Below are 23,415 nucleotides of genomic sequence, written 5' to 3'. Positions count from 1 at the left end.
AATTACATGTAACATAGCTTTCTTCTCGTTATAAAATACATCACTATTATGTTTTAAGTTCATATTAAAAAAAAAATCACCTGCGCCTAACTTATTGCGCACTCCGACTCGTGTCATGCTGTGTTAAAGGCACTAACACTTTCCAGAAGTATCTGATCATCACCAATAAATTCAAGGTCTCCTCGGACTTAATTTGGGTAGTGCAACTTCACCATAATTTGACAGAGGAACTTATGTGCCGAGTTTCTGACCAAGAAAGGTGCCTCACATGACTGATTTTGTCTACTGGATTTGGCCCACTCCACTCACCAAGCTCTAATGCATTGGGTGTTCAATTTCCTAATGGTGTACTTTTTCCTCCCTTTTCTTCTGCTCGTTTTTCCTCATCTACCAAAAACTATATTTTTCCCATTATATGCATTTAGTAGTTAAATAATAGTGAATAGTTTCAATTAGTAAGTGTCACTATGCAGAGTTGGACTCTGATTTCATCAAGTAAAGGGCTATAAAAATGTGAAACAATATAAATAAATAAATAAACATTTTATTATAATATTAGTATTTAGTGTAATGATTTTTTATGCTGTAATTTATTTACATATTTTTATATATGATAAACTTGTTTATTTTTACATTAAATATTTTAACAGGCATACCCCTAAGATTATTTTTTATTAGTTAACGTATTTTTACCCAAACGATACATTAAAATTAAACTCATTAATGATACTCCCTTTACACCATATCTTTTTAATTGTTTCAAGATTAGTGCCGCTCTTATAAATTTTCAGGGTGTTCAGGTAAGTCCTTCGCACACCACCCTACCAAATACTTAGTCACATGTTCAGAAGAGTAAAATGGACAGTTGAAAAAAAAATGATACCGAAATCTACAATGCAGCTCATGATTTTTAGTTAGAAAAGAAGATTAAATACATGTACTAATTATACCTGTGTATTGTTAGAAAATTAATTTCCAAGTTCGTGTGTACCAAAAAATACTATTGAAAGAAATCAATCCCTTGAAAATATTAGTCTGACAAGTGACAGAGATATCCCACATTCACAAAAAAATAATCATAAATATCAATAGATATGGACCCAAAGAAATAGAGATTATTATATATTTGATACAATGAAATTTACTCCCTCACTTTTCCCCTCAAGGCTATAACATCTCACTGTACTCTAATGTAAATTACTAAAGAGCTTATAGTATTGCAAGAGGCATACCCATAGGTAGGTATTACAATACATCAACATACACCGCAAATACGAACGATTGTAGGCATTCATAGAAGTCCTTTAAAAATTACATGGAACTGAATGATTTCTAAGTACAGATTAGGGTACATACTTACATGGCAAAGCCCAAATAGTTCCGGGTATCAAGGGTATCAGCAGCCAAACCCGAAACCAAAAGCATAAAGTGGGGAAAACTAGATATTTTCCCCACCTCAGTGACACATTGATTTTGCAACATACTTGTTTGATATTTCTAAGCTATCAAAAAGTAGGTTATGTGTGTGCTCATCTTTTCTTCAAGGGTACTGCAAAGTGAGGTGATATCAGGAAGATCTGTGTTTGACATAGAAATGTATCTTACGGGAAACTTCCAGTCCCAGATCAACAGTCACTGCTCACTACCCACCTTTACCTTTATTTTTCTCTTCTGTTCACCGGCTCCAACTCCAATCTATTCTGTTATGTCTGATCTTGAAATGTTTGTGAAAGTAACTTTTCTAAATCAGGAAAACAACCATGAAGATGAGAAGTTTTTACTACAGTTCCAGCAGCATGACAACAAACCCATTATTCCTGTCTCCACGGGTTGTGCAATGTCCCTCTCACGCTTGTGTAGTACTCTGACAAACTCATCAAAACTTAGGTTTCCATCCCGATTTGTGTCGAACAAATGGAAAACAATGTCAACCACATTGTCCGAGAGAGAAATGCCGCATACCTGAAATTATATCAGGCAAACAAAATAAGAATTTGCTGTCCTTGCCATATAATCTACAAAATCTGGCGAAGGAAAAAGAAAATTAGAAAAACATTGTTTAATCTAAAGTCCATACTCCACACATCATATAACCCAAAAGGTTGCTGGCAGAAAATATTTGTAACATTGATTAGATGATATGAAAATTTAATCCTCTATAAGAAATGACTACTCATAACCATGAGTCCACTACAAATATGTTGAGCAAAAAGTCAAAAGATAGATGCCATACATGAGATGCTGCTCGTTGAAAATCGTCTCTTGTCAATAGACCATTTACTTCTCCAAAGCTGAAAAGGGCCAATGAAAATGGTAATAATTTTTTCCGTAGCTCTGCAAAGTTTTTGAAGTCCTCAAATGTGATTCGTGAATCCTTAAAACGTGGATCATCATCCAATCCATCAACCCGTCCAAGCAACCTGCCTAGATTACTCATGTCAGCAGAAGCAACCATGGAGAGTGCAAAGTCCTTGGCTGATATGGTTTGTCGAGATTTGTAGTCATAATGAGCAAACTCCAGCCTCAGAATCTACAAAAAAAATATTGCAACTAACCATCATACATAATCACTCCTATAGAAAATGAAACTTTTTCAGCAAATGGAAAAGAATAATCTTGTGTGTATAAAATTTATGCAAGCACCACATGTCGCAATCTGTCAGGTAACTTAGTAGTTAGATATAATAGGTTGGTTAGTTAGGCATTTGTTAGTTATATTAGTTAGCTATGTGAGATAGTTTGAATAAGGGATGTACCTGTAAATAACAAAAGGGTTGAGAGAGGGGGATCTTATCAAGTTGGAAACATTTAGACTCTTAAGGGCAGGGTCTGTCAAACACCCTGAGCATTTGTATAACTCGTCTCTAGCTCTGTTACCAGTGTGTGGTATACACATTTCATTACTTCTCTTCATCGATTTTCTCTATTTTCTTCTCTGTCCTGATCATTCTATCAACTGATATTAGAGCTCCGATAATAGAGCTATTGATAGGAGCTATTGATATCGATTCTTTAAAGAGGATTCCAGAATTTGAAGGAAAAGAAGCTTATGGTGACCAATTGATGTGAAGCAGCATTCTGAGGCCACAGGAATAACCGAGGAAGAAAAGATACAGAGGATTGAAAAGGCTATGCAATGACATGCATTCAGCTAGCCCATTACACAAAGGCAACTCATTTTCTAGCCTGATGAGCCAAACCCAAAAGACCAAGGAGAAGAATTGGAATTCTGGAAGAGGAAATTATTTCTTTTCCATGTTATTCAGTCCAGCCATATAGAGTACAGTGGGAGCAGAAGAAGCAAACTGGAAATCACAACAATTGAATTTTTCCCATCTCCTAATTGGCAGGGTTCAGAAAAATAAGGCAAAGGACCTTGATAATCATCAGCTACAACCATGTGCAGTTGGCTAGAGAGCAATGGGCTCATCTCATTATTAACTACAGAACAGAGGCTTGGATGCTATGTTTCTGACCAACAAGCATTGGAAGATATTGGAGGCACTCATTCGTGTTTGAACCATGAGGGCTAGAGGTTTGGATTAATCATCATGCTTCAACTAGTTGGAACCCTGATGGAACCGCTATTCACCTTGAGGACAAGGTAAATGTTTAGGGGGGAGTATTGTTAGGTAAACCCCATTAGTATTTTGTTACAATACGTTAGTAAGTCATTAGTTAGTTATGTGAGATAATTTGAATAAGGCATGAGCCTACAAATAAGAGAAGTAGTTGAGGGAGGGAATCTTATCAGTTGGAATGGTTTGGTTGGACTCTAGTGAGGAGAGGTCAGGGTCTCTCGAATACCTTGAGCATCAGTGCAATTCATCTCTGGCTCTGTTATCAGAGTGGTACTAAAGAATAATACACATTTTGTCACTTTTCTTCATCTATTCTCTCTATCTTTTTCTCTTTCCGGATCCAGTTCTATAACATACCTACCAAGCAAACTTCCAAGTATTTTCACTATCCTTGTGCTAGCCTTTCCCTTTCTAATATCAAAATAGATCTAAAAGATAGCATGCCAGACCCACAAGCACAATCACCATATCCCAAATAGTTCCAAAGAATTATTGGTTTCAAAACTAGTTTGAATGCTTCCTGTAGTATTTAATATGACTAAGGACCTTAAATTCACAAACATTAAAAGTTCTCTCAGATTAAATGTAAAGCATTTCTCAATTCTTAATTTAATGCTACTATCACATGTCACAACTCACAACACAACTACAACTGCCTTCACATTAATGATATTTCAAACATAAAAGTATAAAGATATGTTTCAACAACATGCATAATTATGCAATATATCATAAGTTTATCAAAATATGTGGAGCAGAAATGACACGTAGCCACTTATCACTATCCTTCAAGCCAAAACACCAGAAATCAAAAATCAAACTTTAGATTTTACTATTCCCTGCATTTGGGAAGGGGTGTTTAAAAAATGAATTTACTAAGACAAAAAGACAAGAGCTTACAGTGCATTTGGAGGATAAGGAATCCTCCCTAACATAAGAGAAAAACACCAAATAAAAAGAGATAGAGGGAGCTAAGAAGAAGAAAACTTCAGTGGAGTATAGTTGCCTAACTCCTCAACATATCATTCCCTACAAAACAAAAATAAATCAAACCCCATAATGACTGTGATTAAAGCAACTAGAAATTTACCTCATCATGCAAGTCTCTCAAAAATTTTACGAATTTATCATGCTGGAGGCGTCCATTTCCATCTTTATCAAAAAAGAATTCCACCAGCCCTCCATCTTCCACAGAATCATTCACCTTTAGGCCAGTTCGCAGTCCATCCCTGTGGTGAACACCCTGTCGATGACGAGATCGCATCAATGCCATTACTTTTTTGAATTCTTCCTTATTTATCTCCCTGTAAATGGGGAAAACAAATTGATGTCATCAAGAGAGAGGTATAATAATGGAAAGGCAAGCAGCCACAGGGCAGTAAATCCAATTCATAATGTAGCTAGAATTACAGTGTAACATTTTGTGTAGCCTCAAAATTGATGTCATCGCCACAAACTAATAGCAATGACCTCATGCTCAAAAAATGATTGATTAATATAATGGTTAAAATGAATAAAAGGCAGACTATACTGTAAAATAGAGAATCACTATTTAGTATTTACAACAAATTAACTCGGGCAATAAATACATTGAGACGACCAAGTGATACTTCACTTTCAAAGGAGTAGCACGAACACTTACCCATTATTGTCGACATCAAACATTTTAAATGTCACTGAAAAGCTTGATTCTGGGATGCTGAGTAGTGTAACAAAAAAGATATACCTGCTCCAGAGAAAAATAACAGCATTAGGACACACATTCGCACAGACATTAGGAGACAGATTGTAAAGAAATTACGAACTAGAGGAAAAATAGCCAAATAACCTTAGTTAAAGAGGCAGCAAGCCTCTTTGAGGAATGCTTGATCCTCAAATTGAATTCTACTTAGGCTGCTTTGCCAGATTTTACCCTTTCCCGTAACAGAGACATTTTGTAACTAACATGGAAAGAGAAGAAACACAGGGCATGTTTAGTTTGAGAAAACATTTTCTGTTTTCATTTCCTATTGTCACAAAACTCAACAATTACAAAAACATCATGTCATCACCTCATTTTTACTATATGTTTCCAAAAATTGGCAAAAAAAACCGTGAAACCATGTTTTGTGAAACCAAACATGCTTTAACTCCATAAAATAAATAGTAACACACCTTACTCCCCAATCACAAAAAATCTTGACAGAGAATGAGAGAACACGACATTTAGAGAGAACACAAAGGAGCTAACTCACTCTTTAAAAGATATAAGTCCGTCATTGTTTACATCAAAGAGCATAAAAAATTCAGAAGGAGGGCAGCGTAGATGGCCCGGCCTCCTTTCTCCTTCGAGGTATCCATCTCTAACAAGGTGGGATTCAGATGGAGGGAAAACAGGAACCACTGCCCGCATTAAATCTGCTGGTTTCATCAGTACTTCTCCTTCTGGACTACGATCAGATGCAAAGTATTCAAAAACCTTAAGCCAAAGAGTAGTAGACATTGTCAATGCAGTGATCATTCAAAAGCATATTACTTTATGTAACATGAATCGAGTAATGTTATATTCTATTACTAATTCTCCTAATTCCATGTAAGATAATTATTGATTATTAAATGAAACGGGAAAGTTATCTGATATCTTTAAAAAGTAAAATGCATTCAACGCTTCCTGCACTTAGTATGCATTCAACTTTTTTCTGGACTTCTCTTCTCCTTTAAAAGAAGGGCTACGCCAAACACATTTTCTGGAAAATTATTAAAACATTATGCACCTTATTTTTATAAAAGAAGGAAAAATAACTTTTCAAGACATCCGAACCATATAATAATTCCTCTCTCTCTTAAGATAGAGAAGTGAAAATTGGCATACAATTTTTACTTAAAAATTATAGTCTTAACCTTAAAGTAGCTATTAATTTTAAAAAATAAATAAATAAATAATAATAATAATAATAATAATAATCCACAGTAATCACACACAAAGTGAACATAGTGCATGTAGGAAGATATTATCCTGTTACAAATTAATTAAAACACAAAAAGCACCTTTTCAGGAGGACTTCGCAACCGAATGCGCTTCTCATAGTTGAAGAAAATCTTTCTCCTGAAGGCATCTGCACCAACAAAAAAAAAATATTATCATTATTCACAAAACTAGAACCACCAACTTAACTTATTAAAATAAATAAATATTTGGTGGACCTTAAAAAAGAGAGAAACTTGCCTCCAACTAGCGAGCCACCGTTTATTTCAGGGAAGGAAAATTTTGGAAAGAAGGAACGACGTCGGTTTGGGTCCTCGAGAGTCGGAGTTGACCAGTCAACGAGAGAAGAGATTGAGCTTTTGAGCAGAGCTGAGTCAAACTCGGAATTGGGCGAAGAAGAGCAGAATCCGTACAGAAGAAACCCTAAACTGGTGCCGGCCAGGACGGTCGAAATGCACCTTAGGCCGAAGCCGGTTCGAACCGGGTCCGAGGAGTTCAGGAGCGACGAGGCGGGCGAAGAGGTGGAAGAGTGGCGGATCTGGAACCGTTGGATTGAGAGGCGTTGGGCGATGAAGGGTGAGGATCTGCTCCTGAGAGTGGAAATGGAGGACATGGCGATAGTGGTGTGTTTGGTTGTGTGGGTGAACTCGAACGGGTAAGTAATGAAGGGTTGAGAATTTTCTATGAAAGTGACACAGATTAGATATAACATATAAGCGTTTATGTACGGAAGGAAAGTGTCACGACACGACACCGCCCCTAGAATATTTATCAAACTGCCGCTCTTTTTCTAACCTATGGGAACTCCGGTTTGGGACCCAACTTCTCTGTGGGTTCTGTTTTTGTTTTTTTTTTTAATTTAAGAATGTGATTTTATAAAAATATTTATTTTTATGCGTGTATTTGGATGATAAAAATATAAATTAAAATAAGAAAAAAAATGTAGTTATTATCGAATAAATTTTTTGTGTTAGATTGTTATTATTTTATTCTTCAAAAAATATTTTATTATCTATTTTGACATTGGTTAAGTTGTTATTGTTGTTTTTGAAGAGGTATTTCAATAAATTAAGAAGGAAAAGTGTTAATAAAGTATTCTTAACATTCATTTTTAAGTGATGTACGAATTTTAGGCATATTAAAATAAGTTTTCTAATTGACGCAATGGAGCAAGAGTAGCATGGATCTTCTTTCTAGCATCAATGTTATGACCATAAATTTGTTAGCATGGTTAACATTACTGCATCTGAGGTATTATTCATTTTAGTACTCATCAGGCTATCACAATTTTATTCTTAAAATGGTGTTTTGATGGGTTAAGAAAAAAAATAGTGTTTATAAACTATTTTATAGTCTAAAAAACATTCTTAACTTTAATAAAAAAAAGCTATTTAATGTAATTTATTTAACATTAGTCTTAAATAAGGGTTTAATATTTATGTGTTATTGGTGTAAAAAAATTTACACCATCAATCGATCAAAAATTACTATTTATATGACTTTTAAGCTAGTTATTATAAAAGTTAATAAATTTATCATAAACTATAGGTTATAATTGGATGACGATGTAAAATTACATTATACTATTGAAGAATATAGTTTTTTTTCTCTTGTTTAATATGAACTTTAATAAATATAACAGGGTTTATGCCTTTAATATTGTACCGTGTGACTCTTTAACTGGCCGAACGAGCTAAATTGAGACTCTTCACACTCTGTGATGACTGTGCACCATGTGACTCTCCAACTAACCAAGCAAGTCAAGCTTATAGTCACTAATAGGTTGTGGAGCGAATTGGATCCATGGAGTTGGCCAACCAATTTTATAATTTTTGCGTAAATTTGATGGTAGTCATAAATGTGATTTATGGGCTCATTATAGTGAATAAAGATAGCACATGTTTTAGGCGATCATAATCATAAACAATGGATTCACACCTCGAAGATGGAACCAACATATATAAAGAGATGATGATTTTATGATAGTTTAAGGTTACACTCACTAAATATTTTGGGCTTGGATGGTAGTTAGTCTTTACTAATCATCCTATATGGGAACAAATGTGTACAAATTAAAAGCTGATTCTATTTTTGTGATGGACCGAAATGAAAATACTTAAAAAGATAATCTTAAGATAGTCGATAAAATAAGTTATATAATCTCAAGTAAATATTATCATTCTCATCTTCCTTAATTTCATTATGAACGGATGTAGAAGAAAATTTTAAGAGTTATTATCTCAAAGGAATTCTAGTAGATTTAGAAGAAAGTTAAAACTTAAAAAGTTTTATCAAAGAAATACATGTAAAATTTAAAGATCAAACAATCTAATTTTAAAGTGTTTGGTTATCATAATTTAAGATACGATTGTGTTTACTTCTCTAATGATCAAAATAATTTAATATATTTGGTTATAGATGATGGTTTTTATTTATGGATTAATTTTATTCCAAAATGAATAATTAATCATGATTGAAGGATCTCGTATAGAGATGTTAAAAAAAAATTGTACCTGTGAGTATTTATGGATAAAATTCACAACAGATAGAAAATAGATATTGTAAACGAGTATCCGTGAATAACTGATACGAATATTTTTTATACCCTTAAGTTAATGGGAGGGTATGGATATCATAGTACCTGTATCCACTAATATTCAATTTATTTTAACTTGTATGAATTAAATTTTATTTAAATTTGTATAAATTTAATTTTATTTGAACTTTATTTAGACTTATAATAATTAAGTATTGTACTTTATTATATTTTATTTTAGTTTATGTGTAATCAAAATATTTTATTTTAACAATTATTATCTGAACTTTAAGTTTATGTGATTGAACATTTAAAATTTAGTTTTTAAATCTACTTATTGTCATTAGTATAATTTTGAAGAATATTTGAATTTTAATTTTATAATTTTCAAACCTTTTTTATGCTGATTTTATTTTTATTTTAATTATAATCTTCAAACTTTTTTTATGCATATTTTTATAATTTTTAAAAGAAAAATATTACAAATAACTAAACTGAATGATTAAAATATTTTGTTAAATATTTTTAAGATATTTTTTTAGTAAATACCCGTGAGTACCCGTAGATCTATCCATGAATATTGAGAAGAAAAAAAATATACAGGTACCTACTCAACGAATACCCGCACGGATATGAAAATGGGTACAAAGTGAATATTTATCCGATAGAGAGGGTAGCGATAAGCTACTATCCATACCTGTCCTACCTCATTGACATCCCTAATATCATTATAGTTCTCCTTGTATTTCATGAAGAACTTATATTAGGTGTACAATTCCTTATTTTCTCCTCATATACTCATCGATAATATGTCATGATTTGTATCTATTTGATTTTAGGGTTAATAAATTATATCACTTAGAAAATGATCATTGCAAATTCTTAAGTAGCATCCTTGATTTGTTTCATCTTACTTTGTCATGCTTCCTTGTAGAACTTGGTGTATGTTGGTGCAATAAATGTCAACATTAAATGTGTTTCATCAAATTGTCATCGATTAAGATTACTTATACATTTTTGATACGAAAGGAAAATAAGTATTGCATGTATTATTGTGTGCTAGATGAAAATGACTTTTAATTGACTTCACACACTTTGTCATGTATGCTTGTCATTTTTCTAATGAAAATAAAATCATTATTCCTTTATACATTACAAGTATCAAATAATATTTATTTCTTCAATCTATTAAGGAATAATATAAAAGCAAATGATAAAAAAAAATCAAACATATTAAATGTGACATTTAAGACATTCGTCTTAAACAAACCATTTGTTTAATTGGAAGAAATATTATACATTTTACTGTTAACTGTCATCTTTGACTATAATTTATACAATCATCTTAGACAATTAATCTTTTTATGTATTTACAAAAATGTATAAATTTGTTATCATTAAAACATAAATTTTTAGGAGTCTTAGATTATTTTTTTATTTAACAATTTTTTTTTTGTTAATTATGTTTTTAGTACTCCACATTTAGATCGTATATTTTTTTAGTCTCCCAAATTTGAAATCTGTACTTTTAGTCCTAAAATATATATAAAAAATATTATTTTAACCTCTCAAATTCAAAATTGATAATTTTAGTATGTAATTTTAAAATATATTGTTTTAATTCCTCATGATCAGTTATATCATAACTGTGAGTAACATATTAACAAGATCTAAAATAATAATTATAGTTATTTTTAAGACTAAAATCATAATATTAAAATTTGAGAGACCAAAAAATATATATAAAAGCAAATATTATTTTTTGAAATTATAAGAACTAAAAATATAAATTTTAAAATTGAAAAAAAAATATATCCCAAATTTAACGAACTAAAAACTTATTTAAAACTTATTTATATTTTAATTCTCTATTAATGAGTTGTTTAAGCCTTTTCTCATGCCTACCCTGGGTACAAACACAAAAGGGCAAAATCATCATTGTATTGCATTTATTCAAACGCGTCATAAAATGAAGATTAAATGATGTAAAACTTTGACTTTTAAAATCAAAATCTTAATATTATAACATACTTATATAAATAATTTATGTCAAATCCTGCCCTAGTTTGGAATAGATTCTCTCATATTGCATTTCTCATTGCTCCTATCTCACGTTTCATCATATAGAATTTAACGGCTCAATTTGCAACTCAAGTATTAAAACAAATCTCACTTCTCTCAAGGGAACTTGCATAGCGCAAATTACTTTTGTTTAGCGTCAATAGTACATAAAACATGAGTTGTTTTCTAGGACTCTCGTGTTTAGCATCCAAATTTTGAATATGTGTATATCTCAAGTTTAGCACAAAGTATTTTCCATGCTGTGCTTGAATGAGGGATTTAAGAAATTTAAAATTTTTTATATTTAAATTATTTTGATTTTAATTTATATTATTTTAAAAATATTTTATTTGGATAAGCCAATTTTAAATTTTTAAATTTTTAGTTTGGATATATGGTAATTTGATTCTACCATAGTAAAACTAATGTTAAAAATATATTCATATGTTAAGATTTTTAAATTAAATTTTATAAAATAAATATTAACTGATTTTAAAATATTTAATAATTTTAAAAATTAATATTAAATAATATTTAATAATTTTAAAAATATTTTTGAATATTCAATAATTAAAAGAATGAAGATATAAGATAAAATATATAAGTGAAATAAGAAAAATAAATATGAGAAATTTCAAATTCTTACTATTTTTTTTTAGAATTTGAAATTCTACTATTTTAAGGAATTTCACAAATGTTTGGATTTCAAATTTTTTGTAAATTTTCCATTCAAATAAAGCATTTCACCTCAAGAAATTTGATATTCTTCAAATAGATGAATTATCCTATTTAAATTTCCCATCCAAACACACTCTAAAAGTACATGGAGAATGAGTTGTTATCTAAAACTATCATGTTTAGCATCCAAATCTTGAGTGCTCTATAGTACTCTATGTGGATCTTAAGCATTCAAACTTTGTGTTAAAAAAAATTAACAATTGTCATAAAGACAATAATTAAAAAATTAAAAATAGAGGGATTTTATTTGTTCAAAAGTGTAGCAACACATTTTTTATATAAATTTTAGACTTAAATATTGTATAGGTAGGGGGGTCGGCCACCACCCTGTCGGCCACTGAATGGCAGAACGGGGCAGCCGAATGCCAATCGGCCACCTGGATCGGCCTATCGTCACTTGTTACCTTTAATCAAGTAATTAGGGGTTAATTAGTTGATTAGGGTGTATTACCTAATACGGTAAGTATGCTGCGATGCCCATGGGGTCCGGGGCTCATAAATGACGGTATAAATAGCTCAAGACAAAAGGTAATGCCACTGTTCATTAATTATCCTAGAGATTCGAGCTTGTCCTGACTTGAGCGTCGGAGTGCCTTTTGCAGGTACCAACCTCCTCTTCAGCGTATCGAATTACTGGGTCGGGAGTCTCGTTCGGCCTTCGGACTACTAGAAGACTTAGTGTGCCCATCAGACAGGTACAAATAAATTTTTAGTTCTTTTAAATTTAAACTAAATTTATTTTTGGTTCCTCAATTTAAAATTGATTTTTTAGTCTCATAATTTTAAAAACATTTGTTTTAGTACTCGAGTCATCAATAACATCTAAAAATGATGGATTAAAATAATTATATAATATTAATTAAATTTAATGTGATATTTTGTCAATAAGAACTCTAATATATATATATATATATATATATATATATTATGTGACAGTATTTAATAAATTTTTTAATAAAATTTGAATATAAAAAACTAAAATAATTTTTTAAAAAAATTATAAGAATTAAAAAGACTAATTTTAAATTTAAGAAACTAAAAACATATTTAAAACTAAATTTAATATATTTTTTTAAACATTTTCACCTTAACCTAATAAAGAGAAGCAAAACTCTTTAATTTAATCAAAATTTAAGTATATCAAAAAGAAAATTACAGTTTCAATAATATTACTACATATGAAATTTTAGTACTACTTCTTTTGTCAATAAACCTCAAAATAATAAATTTTAAAATAAACGTTATATTAATTTTAATGTAATAATAATTATAATTTTATATATATTTTAATAATAATTTTTTCAAAAAAATTATAAAATAAGCATTATATTAATTTTAATGTAATATTAATTGTTTTTTGTTTATACCATCATTTTAATAATAAGTTTTAGAAAATTATTATTGTATTACACTATTTTTAATAAAAAGATAATAATTAATAATATAATTAATTTTATAAAAGTATTATTCTGTTTCAATTTATCTATTTATTTATTAGTATGTGTGAAAGGTACTCGAAGGAGTATTGTGTTGCATCATAACTGCATTAAATGCGATTTAGTTATAATGAATCGCATCACACGGCAGCCAGCTGTCTTTATCTCACGAAAAGATTGTTGCACTAATATTCAACATAACATTTCAATTTTCCACTTATTTCTTTTTATAATATTAGTCGCCTTCCATTATTAGTTGTTACTTGTTAGGTGTGTTTGTTACCCTTTTTTTTTTTCTTTCCATTTTGTAATATTAAACTCTTTTAATTATTATTTTTTTCACTTAACTATTTTATAGATGTCGAATATGTGAGTTCTTCCATAAAAAAAAGAAATCCGTCGTTCTGGAATAGCACCTGCACCAAACACCTGCACAACCAATCTCGCAATTAACCAAATCAAATAAAACATATTTAATTAAAAAATAAATAAAGGCATCAAAAAATGGATAAAGAATATATACCTTGCACCAAACGCAAAGCAACTGGACCAAAGATAACGGAGAGTCAACGGCGGCGTCAAACGCACCACACGGCGTCACTACGTGACCAACGGAACGTTAACGGCGAGCGTAACTAACTCATCAATCATCACTCTCACTCGTTAATCCGAATTCTGAAGATCGAAATTTCGCAGATCAAATTAAAATTGTGAATTGAGATTATCCTTTAATTTTCTAGGTTTAGTTTTTCATAGTTGAATTTTAATTAACTAGTAAAATTGTCCAAAATTCTCCTTCCATAGCAAATGTTATGTACAAAAACCAATTCACCGACCGAGTCGAGTCTCTTAGATCTACGCCGTAATCTTCCAAATTTTCGTCGGATTCCGTCATCGGCGGCGGAGAAGAGAATATTCCGGCGATTCAAAAATGAACCTGTAATTGGAAAAAAAAAAAAAAAAAAAAGTATTCATAGATCTTCTACAGCCATGGACATGATTGAAAGACGACTCGGTCTCGATTCGAACGCGGCTCTTCTCCTCTGTTGGTGCGACGAAGGACGAATCAACGCAGTGAGGGCGCGTTTCACCCACTCGCCTTCGACTCCTCCGATTCTCACAAGCGAGTTCTTCATCGCGGACCGGCGCATGTTGAGCCGGTTCGACGGAAACGAACCGGACGGCGCGTGGTGGTTCTTGTGGAGGCTGCAGCGGAACGAACCGGGATGCGTCGTTGGGGAGCACATGCACGTTCTCTTCTGAGCCGTGACGTGGCCTTTCTTCGCGATGACGTGGCTCGACACGGCCCGGTTCGGGGATATGGAGCGGTCGAGGGAGAACCGGACCGAGGAAGAGGGAGAGGGCGCGGCGCTGTATATGTTGACACGTGTCGGGGAAGTGGAGCGGTGAGGAACGTGTGAGTGAGGCTTGTTGAAGAAGTTTGAAGAGGGTGTATGAAACGGTGCGTTTGACGTTGAATAGGAACAGAACTTGTTGTTAGAAGGCGAAAGAGAACGAAGCACTGGTCCACTGGATTTTGTTCTTGAAGAACTCGCCATTAAGAAAGAACACGAGAAGAAAAGGGTAAAAAAGTAAAAGGGACTTTTTGTATTCTTCTTCTTCTTCTAAGCCCCCTTTGAGGAGTTGGTTCGGCAAACCTAGCGAGTCTCGGAGGCTGCTCTTATAGCGCTTAAAAGAAGGTTATGGTCGTTGTTATTTTCAAGTTCAGGGGTGTTTCCGTAATTCAGTTAACTTAACCATGGTTAAGCGAGGTTGGTTCTGTCTGGTTTAGGTTCGGATCTAACGGCTCGTTGCAACCGTTCATCTACATCGAGGAGGTTTCCTCGGCTACTTCGGTGACCGACACGTGTCTGGTATTAATATTAATTAATTAGTGTTAATGTTAAATTAATTAACAACTACGCTATCCCTACCATTTGAATAATCTTGCACACGACGCGGGCGTTAAGGCTTGACCGTGTTGCTGCGATGCATAATTAATGGGCTAACCACTTCCATCTAATTTCGTAACAAAATACGAATATACGTATAAAATACTAATACCAATACATTACGATTTCTTTTTTATTGTATTTGATTTGATTTGATTCCAAGCGTCTCCAAGTTTGGAATATGAATGGTGTGACATGACGTATCTCTCGTGACAAGTTGTAACGTTAGGTGAACATATCAATATATTGCATATTTACTAATTTTCCTTTTTAGGTGAATGACATTATTGTGGTCTTTACGATTGGTGTCATGATTAAATTAAATAATTAACCCATCTATTTATTTATTTATTTTGACACCAACCCATCTATTTATTTAAGCCTTCAAAATTATACATGTAACAAAAAAAAAAGTATGCATAGTAAAATATTTTTATATTCTCATTCAATTATAAATTATTATGTTTATTGATTTTGTTAACTTATTTAATAAATAGTTAAAAATATTATACTAATAGTAATTTGTAACTAATTGACAGGTGCTTATATTTTATATCACAAGTACATAGTTATTAAATTCAAAAATTATTAATACACTATATTCATATAAATATGAATATTTTATATCATTAACTAATTAAAGATCGGTATCATTCAAAATATAATTATTATTATACGATTTTTAAATAATTATTATAAAAATTAACAAAATTACCATATATGATAATTTATAGATATTTATAAAACAAAAGTCAATTGTAAATTTGTAATAACGGTTAAAATAAATAAATAAATAAATAAAATGTAGACTTAATTATTCGTGTAGTAATCATATCTGCATAATTTTTACTTTTTAATGTTTATAAATGTGGAAGAACTAAAATTAATTAAAAAATATATATGTATAAGAGATCAAAATGAGTAATTTTAAGATTAATGATTAAAATGTAGAAGTTATACCAATATAAATATAAAAATAATCAAACGTAAAATCTACAGAACTAAAACTGGATTTGGTTGAAGTCCTCGTTAAAACAAATAAAATTATTGTTTTTGTCTTCTAAATTTGTCGATTTTTAAGCTCCTTCTTATGTAAAAAAGAAATTCAAATTAATATACACACTCATTTTGTCTAACTTATCTAAGTGGAAAAAAGGTTAAATTAAAATAAGAAAAAGTCATTATTTTAAGTAAAAATATTAGCTATTAGAAAGAAAATATAAAAGAAATAGTCATCCTTTATATTTACTAGAGCTGTCAAAACGGGTAACCCGGCCCGGCCCGGCCCGGCCCACCACGGGTTGAGCCTTTGGTGGGCCAACTCAACCCGGCTCGTTTATTGGTGAGCTGGAACAAATTGAGCCCGGCCCGGCCCACCACGGGTTGGTGGGCTAAACGGGTTGGCTCACCTAATTTGAAAAAATCACCTAATTTAAAAAAATGTAATCAAATTTAATGCCCAATCCTGCAAAAATAGTATGCACATAAGCTTTTCTAGAGAAAAGTAAATAAATTCCTACACTAATTACATAATTTGAAGAAAAAATACATAAAATTGAGAACCTATGATGGTCTATGAAGTTTTATTTGGCCCAACCCAATAGCAGAAGTTTTTTTTTTTTTTTTTTTATGGGCTGGTGGGTCAGCCCGGCTCACCACGGGTTGAACCCGGGTGAGCCGGGTTGTTAGTGGGCCGGGTTTAAAATTGGCCCACACTGAAATTTGCAAATTTTTTTTAGCCCAACCCGGCTCGAACCCGTGGTGGGCCGGGTTGGCTCACCGGGCTGAGCCCATTTTGACAGCTCTAATATTTACCAAGTAGCAATTGTCGAATCGTGAATTGAGATTCATTAACTATTAGATCGTAAAAGCTTCAACAAACTTAACTTATGATTTTTAATGATTGAATTGGTGAAATAAGGTATAAAGTAAGAGAAAAAATTGTTCAATATAGTAACTTTGTTTTAAGTGTTTTTTATCATCCTTTTTGTTAATCGTTTGTAAGTATTGACGTTTAGTGGATATTGGAAAAAATTCAAGTCTCACATTAACTAGAGATTAGGCAATTAAATAGTATATAAGTGGAAAATAACTCTCACTTTACAAGCCAGTTTTGTATGGTTGAGTTAGGCTTAAATTTACTATTCTAAGATGGTATCAAAGCTATCCTAAATTCTTAAAAATGGGTCACCCACCATTGATACATGCATCATGAACATGAGGGGGTGTATTCAAGTCCCGCCAAAAAGGGTCACCTACCATTCATTGATACATGCACCATAGGTATAAAGGAGTGTATTCAAGTCCCGTCAATCCTAGATCATTAAAAAAGGGTCACCTACCATCCACGTACCAAACCCTATAGTGCTAGACGTGAGGGGGTGTATTGGAAAAAACCCAAGTCCCACAGCAGGTTTTGTAGAGTTGAGTTAGACTTAATTCACTATTCTAAGAGTGTATTTGATTAATTGTAAGTACTATTTATAATAGTATATTGTGTCATTTTAACAAATTAATTATGTTTATATAATTAAAGATATTTTTAGTATTTAAATTTTTGTCAATGGTTGTTTTTAGTCTCTAAACATTATTTTATTAATTTTAGTTTACCCCAAAATTTTTGTCGAATTTCTCTTTTAGCTCTTAATTTTTTTCGCAGCTAACATTTTGGTCCCTGACATAAAAAAAAATTGTTCATGAAAAAGAATCCTAGAAACTAAAGACTAAAAAATTACAAAAATTTAGAAAATAGAACATATTTAATTCATGTTAATAATATTAGCTTAATAAAAAAATTGGTTATAAATTAACCATGAATGATAAGTGAATAGAGATGGCAAAATGGGCTGTGACCCGCGGGCCGGTCCGTTGGCTCGCAAAAAATTGGCAAGTCGGGCCTATCATTTCAACCTGTCAACCCGTTGGGTCGAATGACAGACTGACTCATCACAACCCGCCAACCCGCATAAGGATGAAAATGATCAAGACAAAAAAGTAGAGACAACTTCTTCCAAGGGAGTTTCTAATGTTCTTGTTTTGTGGACTATCAAAAAATTTAGATTATTAGTAATTTGTAAGTTTATAATTTGGTTTTAATTTTGGTGTAACTGGACTAATTTCTATTTGATTTTATTTTAAGTTTGTAATTTGCTTTTGTTAAACATATATTATGTACAATATGTATGTATTTTTAATTTCATATGGTTATATTTATTTATTTGCAGCATTTTTTTTATTTAAACATAAAATATATATTTTTTCCATTTCTTTTGCAAATTTTTTTGTGGTATGCGGGCTAACCCGTTGACTTGCTAGCCCGTCCTTAGGCGAGGCGAGCCAACGTTCTCAACCCATTTTTATTGGTGGGTTAACTTGACCCGTCCTGTTTTGGGCAGGTCATTGACAGACCGGGTCAAAATGGGTCAGCCTGACCCGTTTTGTCACCCATATAAGCGAATATTATAACAAAATTATAAACAAATTTTTTATAATTAAAAAAAGTTATATAACCTAGTTATATATTCAAAATTCAATATATAACTGGTTACAAGCAAAACCAACTTAGAAAGAAAGAAAAAGTTGTAACCTTTAAAATTAGGTTTAATTAAATGCAACACAAGTAAAAATTAGTTGTAAAAGTTTATTAAGTATAAAATTAAGGTTAAAAACTATTTTAAATTTTCGAAACCAATATTTTAGCTATAACTAGTTATATAATTAATCCTAGTTATAACCAAGAATCTCAAGATTGCTTCGATGAAGGCCTTTTGTTCCATCATTCTTCGTCCCCTCAAATTGTGGGATTCATATATAGTAGTGATCATTATGTTAGGTAAAAATAAAAAAGAAACGACAATTAATGCAAGGTTTTGTGGGAATGGGGGTTTGGGACTTGGGAGGTGTCTAAGACATTGGAAAATAAGATCTTGTAATAAAAAGATGATTGTGAGAGGGAAGAGTGGGCAAGGAAAACTCTAGAAAATAAGATAGAGAAAAGAGAAAAATAAAACCGTTGAATTTTTTTAACATTTAAGATATATTAATTAGTTTCTCATAGCATTGATGGTAGATATGTTTAAGCTTGTATTTGTTAGAGAGGAAAAAAAATATGAGTAATAAAGTGAAGAGAAATAAAAGATAAAGACAAATAGATAAGAAATAAAATAGAAATTTGATTGTTTAGTTGAAGAGAAATATGTGAGAAATATATATATAATATATATATATATAGGGAGATTATAATAACATCGGTGTAACTTTTACTAAGTGTTAGACTGCTTAATAACTTTATATTAAATGCGAATTTTGTAAATTCGACCGTTAGATTGAAAGTTCATATATCTTAGATCATATATAAAAAAATTTATATTAATCCAAGATGATTTGATACTTAATTTTTATAAAACAAAATTGACGTAATATATTCATTTAAAAATACACTAGAATATGAACTCTTTGATATGAACTTTCAATCTAACGTTTAGATTTACAAAATTTATAATTAATATAAAGTTATTGAGCGGTGCAACACTTAATAAAAGTTACACCAGTATAATTATAACCCCCTTGTATATAGGGAGAAATAAATAAATAAAAAAGGTGAAAATCTATCAACCAAACAATCTCTCATTTTCACTATTTCAACCCTACTTCTTACCTTTTTTCTTTTGTACCAAACATGTTTTAAGTATCACTCTATGGAATTTGTTATTGACCAGTGTGAGGTACAATGGCTCATCTATTTCTTAAGCTGCAACCAATTCATGTAAGTGACATAAAAAGATCCAACCCTCTTACGTACGAGGATCCTACCTCTTTTAGGCTTTATAGTATAGTACTATCGCTATCTCAGTCTCTCTATGTATAAAATATTTTTTACTTTATTATTTGTCTTTTTTTTAAAAAAATAAAATCATATATTTTCCAATTATCTATTACATTAATTTTTTTTCTTATATAGTAAAGTTAATTAATAAATAATTTTTTAGGAAAATAATAAATTCAATAAATTAATAAAATAAAAATTAATAGATATAATTTTTAGATGATTCATATTATATTTTTAAATATTAACTAATTAGGGAAAATCAATTATAATTAGAAAGAGCTAGGCATGATTAATTTAAAATAATGACAAAGTAAGGTTGGACAAACAACTCAAATTAGATTAGATTTATTTATTTGATTTCTATAGATGATTGTGTGCATGTTTTGAGATTGAATTATTGTATTGTCTTTGTAATTTTGTTCATGAATTATGATTCAATTAATTTAATGATGAGTTGTTTGAGGGTTAGGAATATGATATTTAGGGGTTTTAACTTTATTGGATGTATGATTAAGGGTTTCAATGTGATTTGTTTAATTATGAAATATTATGGTACAAACACATCTCAAAATTTAGAGGATTTTTCTCGATGCAAATAATCAAACAGGGTTTCATTTGTTGGGTTGAAAAGTAGACATTTGGGACTCAAGATTTGCATAAAAATGTTAAAAAGTGATTTATGTAATTCATAAGATGAGTCTCACATTTTGTATGTGAAAAGTTACGTCTGTAATCTGTAAGCTTTGTGAGACCCTTAAATGATTGAATTAGGTTTTGTGATATTCATAAGAATCGTAGCCTTGGATGTTAGTTTTTCAATAGCGTTAAAATCACCCAAAAAAGAGGTATAAAACTAAAGTTATGATCAAATTAGTGAACAAATATCAAACTATCATAATTAGGCTAAATTACTATGATTTTTTAATTTTTACAAATAATAGATGGTAAAATCAACTCTTGAAGTCAACATAAAAGTTGTAAATAATTATCTTAGTATTTTAATAAAATTAAGATCAACTTGATAGTATAGGTACATCTCTAGATAACACGCTTAGATCACAAGACATCATAAAAGCTTAAGATAAGAGTAAATAATTTGTGGGTTGTTTTATTCTTTAAGTTCCTATATGTTATATGAGTAATGATAATGTATAATATTATGATGATTGATGATGATGATATTTGAGGTTCGACAATGATGATGATGTTATGATTGAGATATTATGACAATGATGGATGTTATAATATGTGTGGAATGAATGATTGAGAATGCATGAGAATGATGATGTGTATATGAGATGGAATTGATGTATGAGAATTATATTGATGTATGATGTGTTGAATTAATGAGTAATGTGATGGATAAATTCAGTGTTGCGAACTGATAAATGAGAAATTGAATTATTATATATTCTAGGAATATTGATGATGAAATATGATGAATAAGTCTCATGCTATAAATTAATACTCAAGGAGTTGAGCATCCATATTGTGTTGTTGTATTAAGTGTATCAAGTCTATGCATTCATACTTTATTTTATAAGATAACATGAGTCTATGCAAGTGAGGTATCATAGGTCATCTACTTGTGTCTCAAGGGTGTTATGGTGAAAAACTCTCTAACGAGAATAAGAGATTATCATGACTAGCTGTAACACTTTAACAACCCCTTGATAAACACCCCCTAGTTGAAATGGTTTGGGGAGATCTTTATTGATGGATGGTCCCTATATTATTGGGTGGGATGGTCTCATTCCATTACTCTTAAGCAATTTTGTATACTCGATAATGATGAAGTAATTGATACCACATGCATATAGAGTTAAGAGCACATATTACATGAGTCTTAAATATGTTTATATATATATATATATATATATATATATATATATATATATATATATATATATATATATATTAATAGATTATGGTGAACTTCTTACAAATTATATTAATGAAAAAGGTCTTATTGTCATTTTCTTTAGTATAATTATTATATTTATAATCATTTATTTATCGTAGTAGAAGAGTGTGACACTTACTACACGAATATTAAAGTTTACTCGTTGTATATATGCAGTTTGCAGACATATGTTACCAACCAAATATCATTAAATACTTTTAAATAGTCATTTTATAGGTTTCTGAATTAAAAAGGTTGTTGAACAGAAATGAATGTTTCTATGCAACAGTTGGAAGCTTTATACAACTTCCAACCATATTTTTGTCATTTTTTATAAGCTTCAGTAGCTGTTGTACCAATTTTTTATACATTAACTTATGTCTTTAGACTTTGATAGGTAGAAGTTTTTTAATTGATCTTTCTTTATCAAACTTTTTGATTTTTTATTTATTTATTGAAGTTCATAAAAAATGGCAAAATATGCGCTAACCTATTTAGGGATACAGTATAGGTATAAGTACTAGCGAACCAATATACAACTCAGGGTATATGATTTGAGTTATGAGTTTTTTCCTCATTCTAAATTTATATTTTGAAACCACGTTTTCAGTTTTTTAATTGTTGTTGACTTGTTGGTCTAATGACTTTTTTTAATGTAATATTTATGTATATATATATATATATAACTATTATTTTTTAAAAATAATTTGTCTCTACGGATTCCACGTATACTGTGCCTACACGTACTTATTATCATTAAAAAAAAACTAATAATTAGACTTACATTTGTATACTTATTTCGTTTCTTGTACCTTTCTTGTTTTGTTATATTTAAAAAGTATTGTATATACGGTGTGAATATAAAAATAAAGGAATCATATGTGTATATAAAGTAAGTGAAGTATATGTATTTTTTATTTTCAATAAGAAGAGTATAAATATAATTAAGTCTTAACTTAAGAAATGTTGGGCCAATATTACGATGAGTGAAGTGAGATTGAGCTAAATTTCTTTTTTAAGTCCAATGTTGAAGTGATGTAGATACAAAAAAAAAAAACGGTTTAAAACAAAACATCATAATATCTTGAAAAGAACAATCTCGTTAAAGATAACATCTCATATTTTTTATTCAAATTAGTAAGATAAAATACTTTATATTTATAATTTAATTAATATTTTTTATTATTACGAAAATAAAAACAAAAGCAAAACAAAGTTACAATCCTAAGAAGTAATTCAATTAATATTGCTGTAATAGATAAATATTTAATGTGCATTATTATGGTACAAAATAATATTTCTTTACTTTAACGTCAAATTATGAAATCATCCATTTTTTGTGTGTGTAGAATCTCATTTTTACTAAAAACGAACCAAATTCAAAAGATTTTACACCTCCATTAGCTTAAAAGTAT

The 23,415-nt window shown here is 30.5% G+C and overlaps 2 protein-coding genes across 2 annotated transcripts; both read right to left on the bottom strand.

Moving 5' to 3' along the window:
• Positions 1-1,061: 1,061 nt before the first annotated feature.
• On the bottom strand, positions 1,062-7,265 carry LOC109815336 (calcium uptake protein, mitochondrial). The gene is made up of 7 exons (XM_020380037.3): positions 6,787-7,265; positions 6,609-6,676; positions 5,816-6,039; positions 5,224-5,307; positions 4,672-4,885; positions 2,234-2,530; positions 1,062-1,962 (listed from the first exon to the last, which is right to left on the bottom strand). Exons 1-7 carry the CDS (start codon positions 7,256-7,258, stop codon positions 1,747-1,749), a joined length of 1,575 nt encoding a protein of 524 aa, XP_020235626.3. The 5' UTR covers positions 7,259-7,265; the 3' UTR covers positions 1,062-1,746.
• A 6,335-nt stretch (positions 7,266-13,600) lies between these two features.
• On the bottom strand, positions 13,601-14,987 carry LOC109815347 (uncharacterized). Its single transcript, XM_020380057.3, has 3 exons — positions 14,154-14,987; positions 13,841-13,992; positions 13,601-13,746 (listed from the first exon to the last, which is right to left on the bottom strand). Exon 1 carries the CDS (start codon positions 14,874-14,876, stop codon positions 14,289-14,291), a length of 588 nt encoding a protein of 195 aa, XP_020235646.1. The 5' UTR covers positions 14,877-14,987; the 3' UTR covers positions 13,601-13,746; positions 13,841-13,992; positions 14,154-14,288.
• Between the last annotated feature and the right edge of the window lie 8,428 nt (positions 14,988-23,415).

This window comes from Cajanus cajan, chromosome 9, assembly GCF_000230855.2.
Source record: "Cajanus cajan strain Asha chromosome 9, NIPB_CcT2T_4, whole genome shotgun sequence".
Taxonomy (NCBI): Eukaryota; Viridiplantae; Streptophyta; class Magnoliopsida; order Fabales; family Fabaceae; genus Cajanus; species Cajanus cajan.
The sequence above is the reverse complement of the archived record's forward strand: the minus strand, read 5'-3'. Positions and strand labels throughout refer to the sequence as shown.

Excerpts from the sequence above, each read along its gene's own strand:
- LOC109815336 (XM_020380037.3), bottom strand. The coding sequence starts at position 7,258 with ATGTTATATCTAATCTGTGTCACTTTCATAGAAAATTCTCAACCCTTC. Across the intron at positions 5,308-5,815 it reads GGACTTATATCTTTTAAAGA|GTATATCTTTTTTGTTACAC; the intron begins GTGAGTTAGCTC and ends TCTCTGGAGCAG. Across the intron at positions 4,886-5,223 it reads TTTGATGTCGACAATAATGG|GGAGATAAATAAGGAAGAAT; the intron begins GTAAGTGTTCGT and ends CCCCATTTACAG.
- LOC109815347 (XM_020380057.3), bottom strand. The coding sequence starts at position 14,876 with ATGGCGAGTTCTTCAAGAACAAAATCCAGTGGACCAGTGCTTCGTTCT.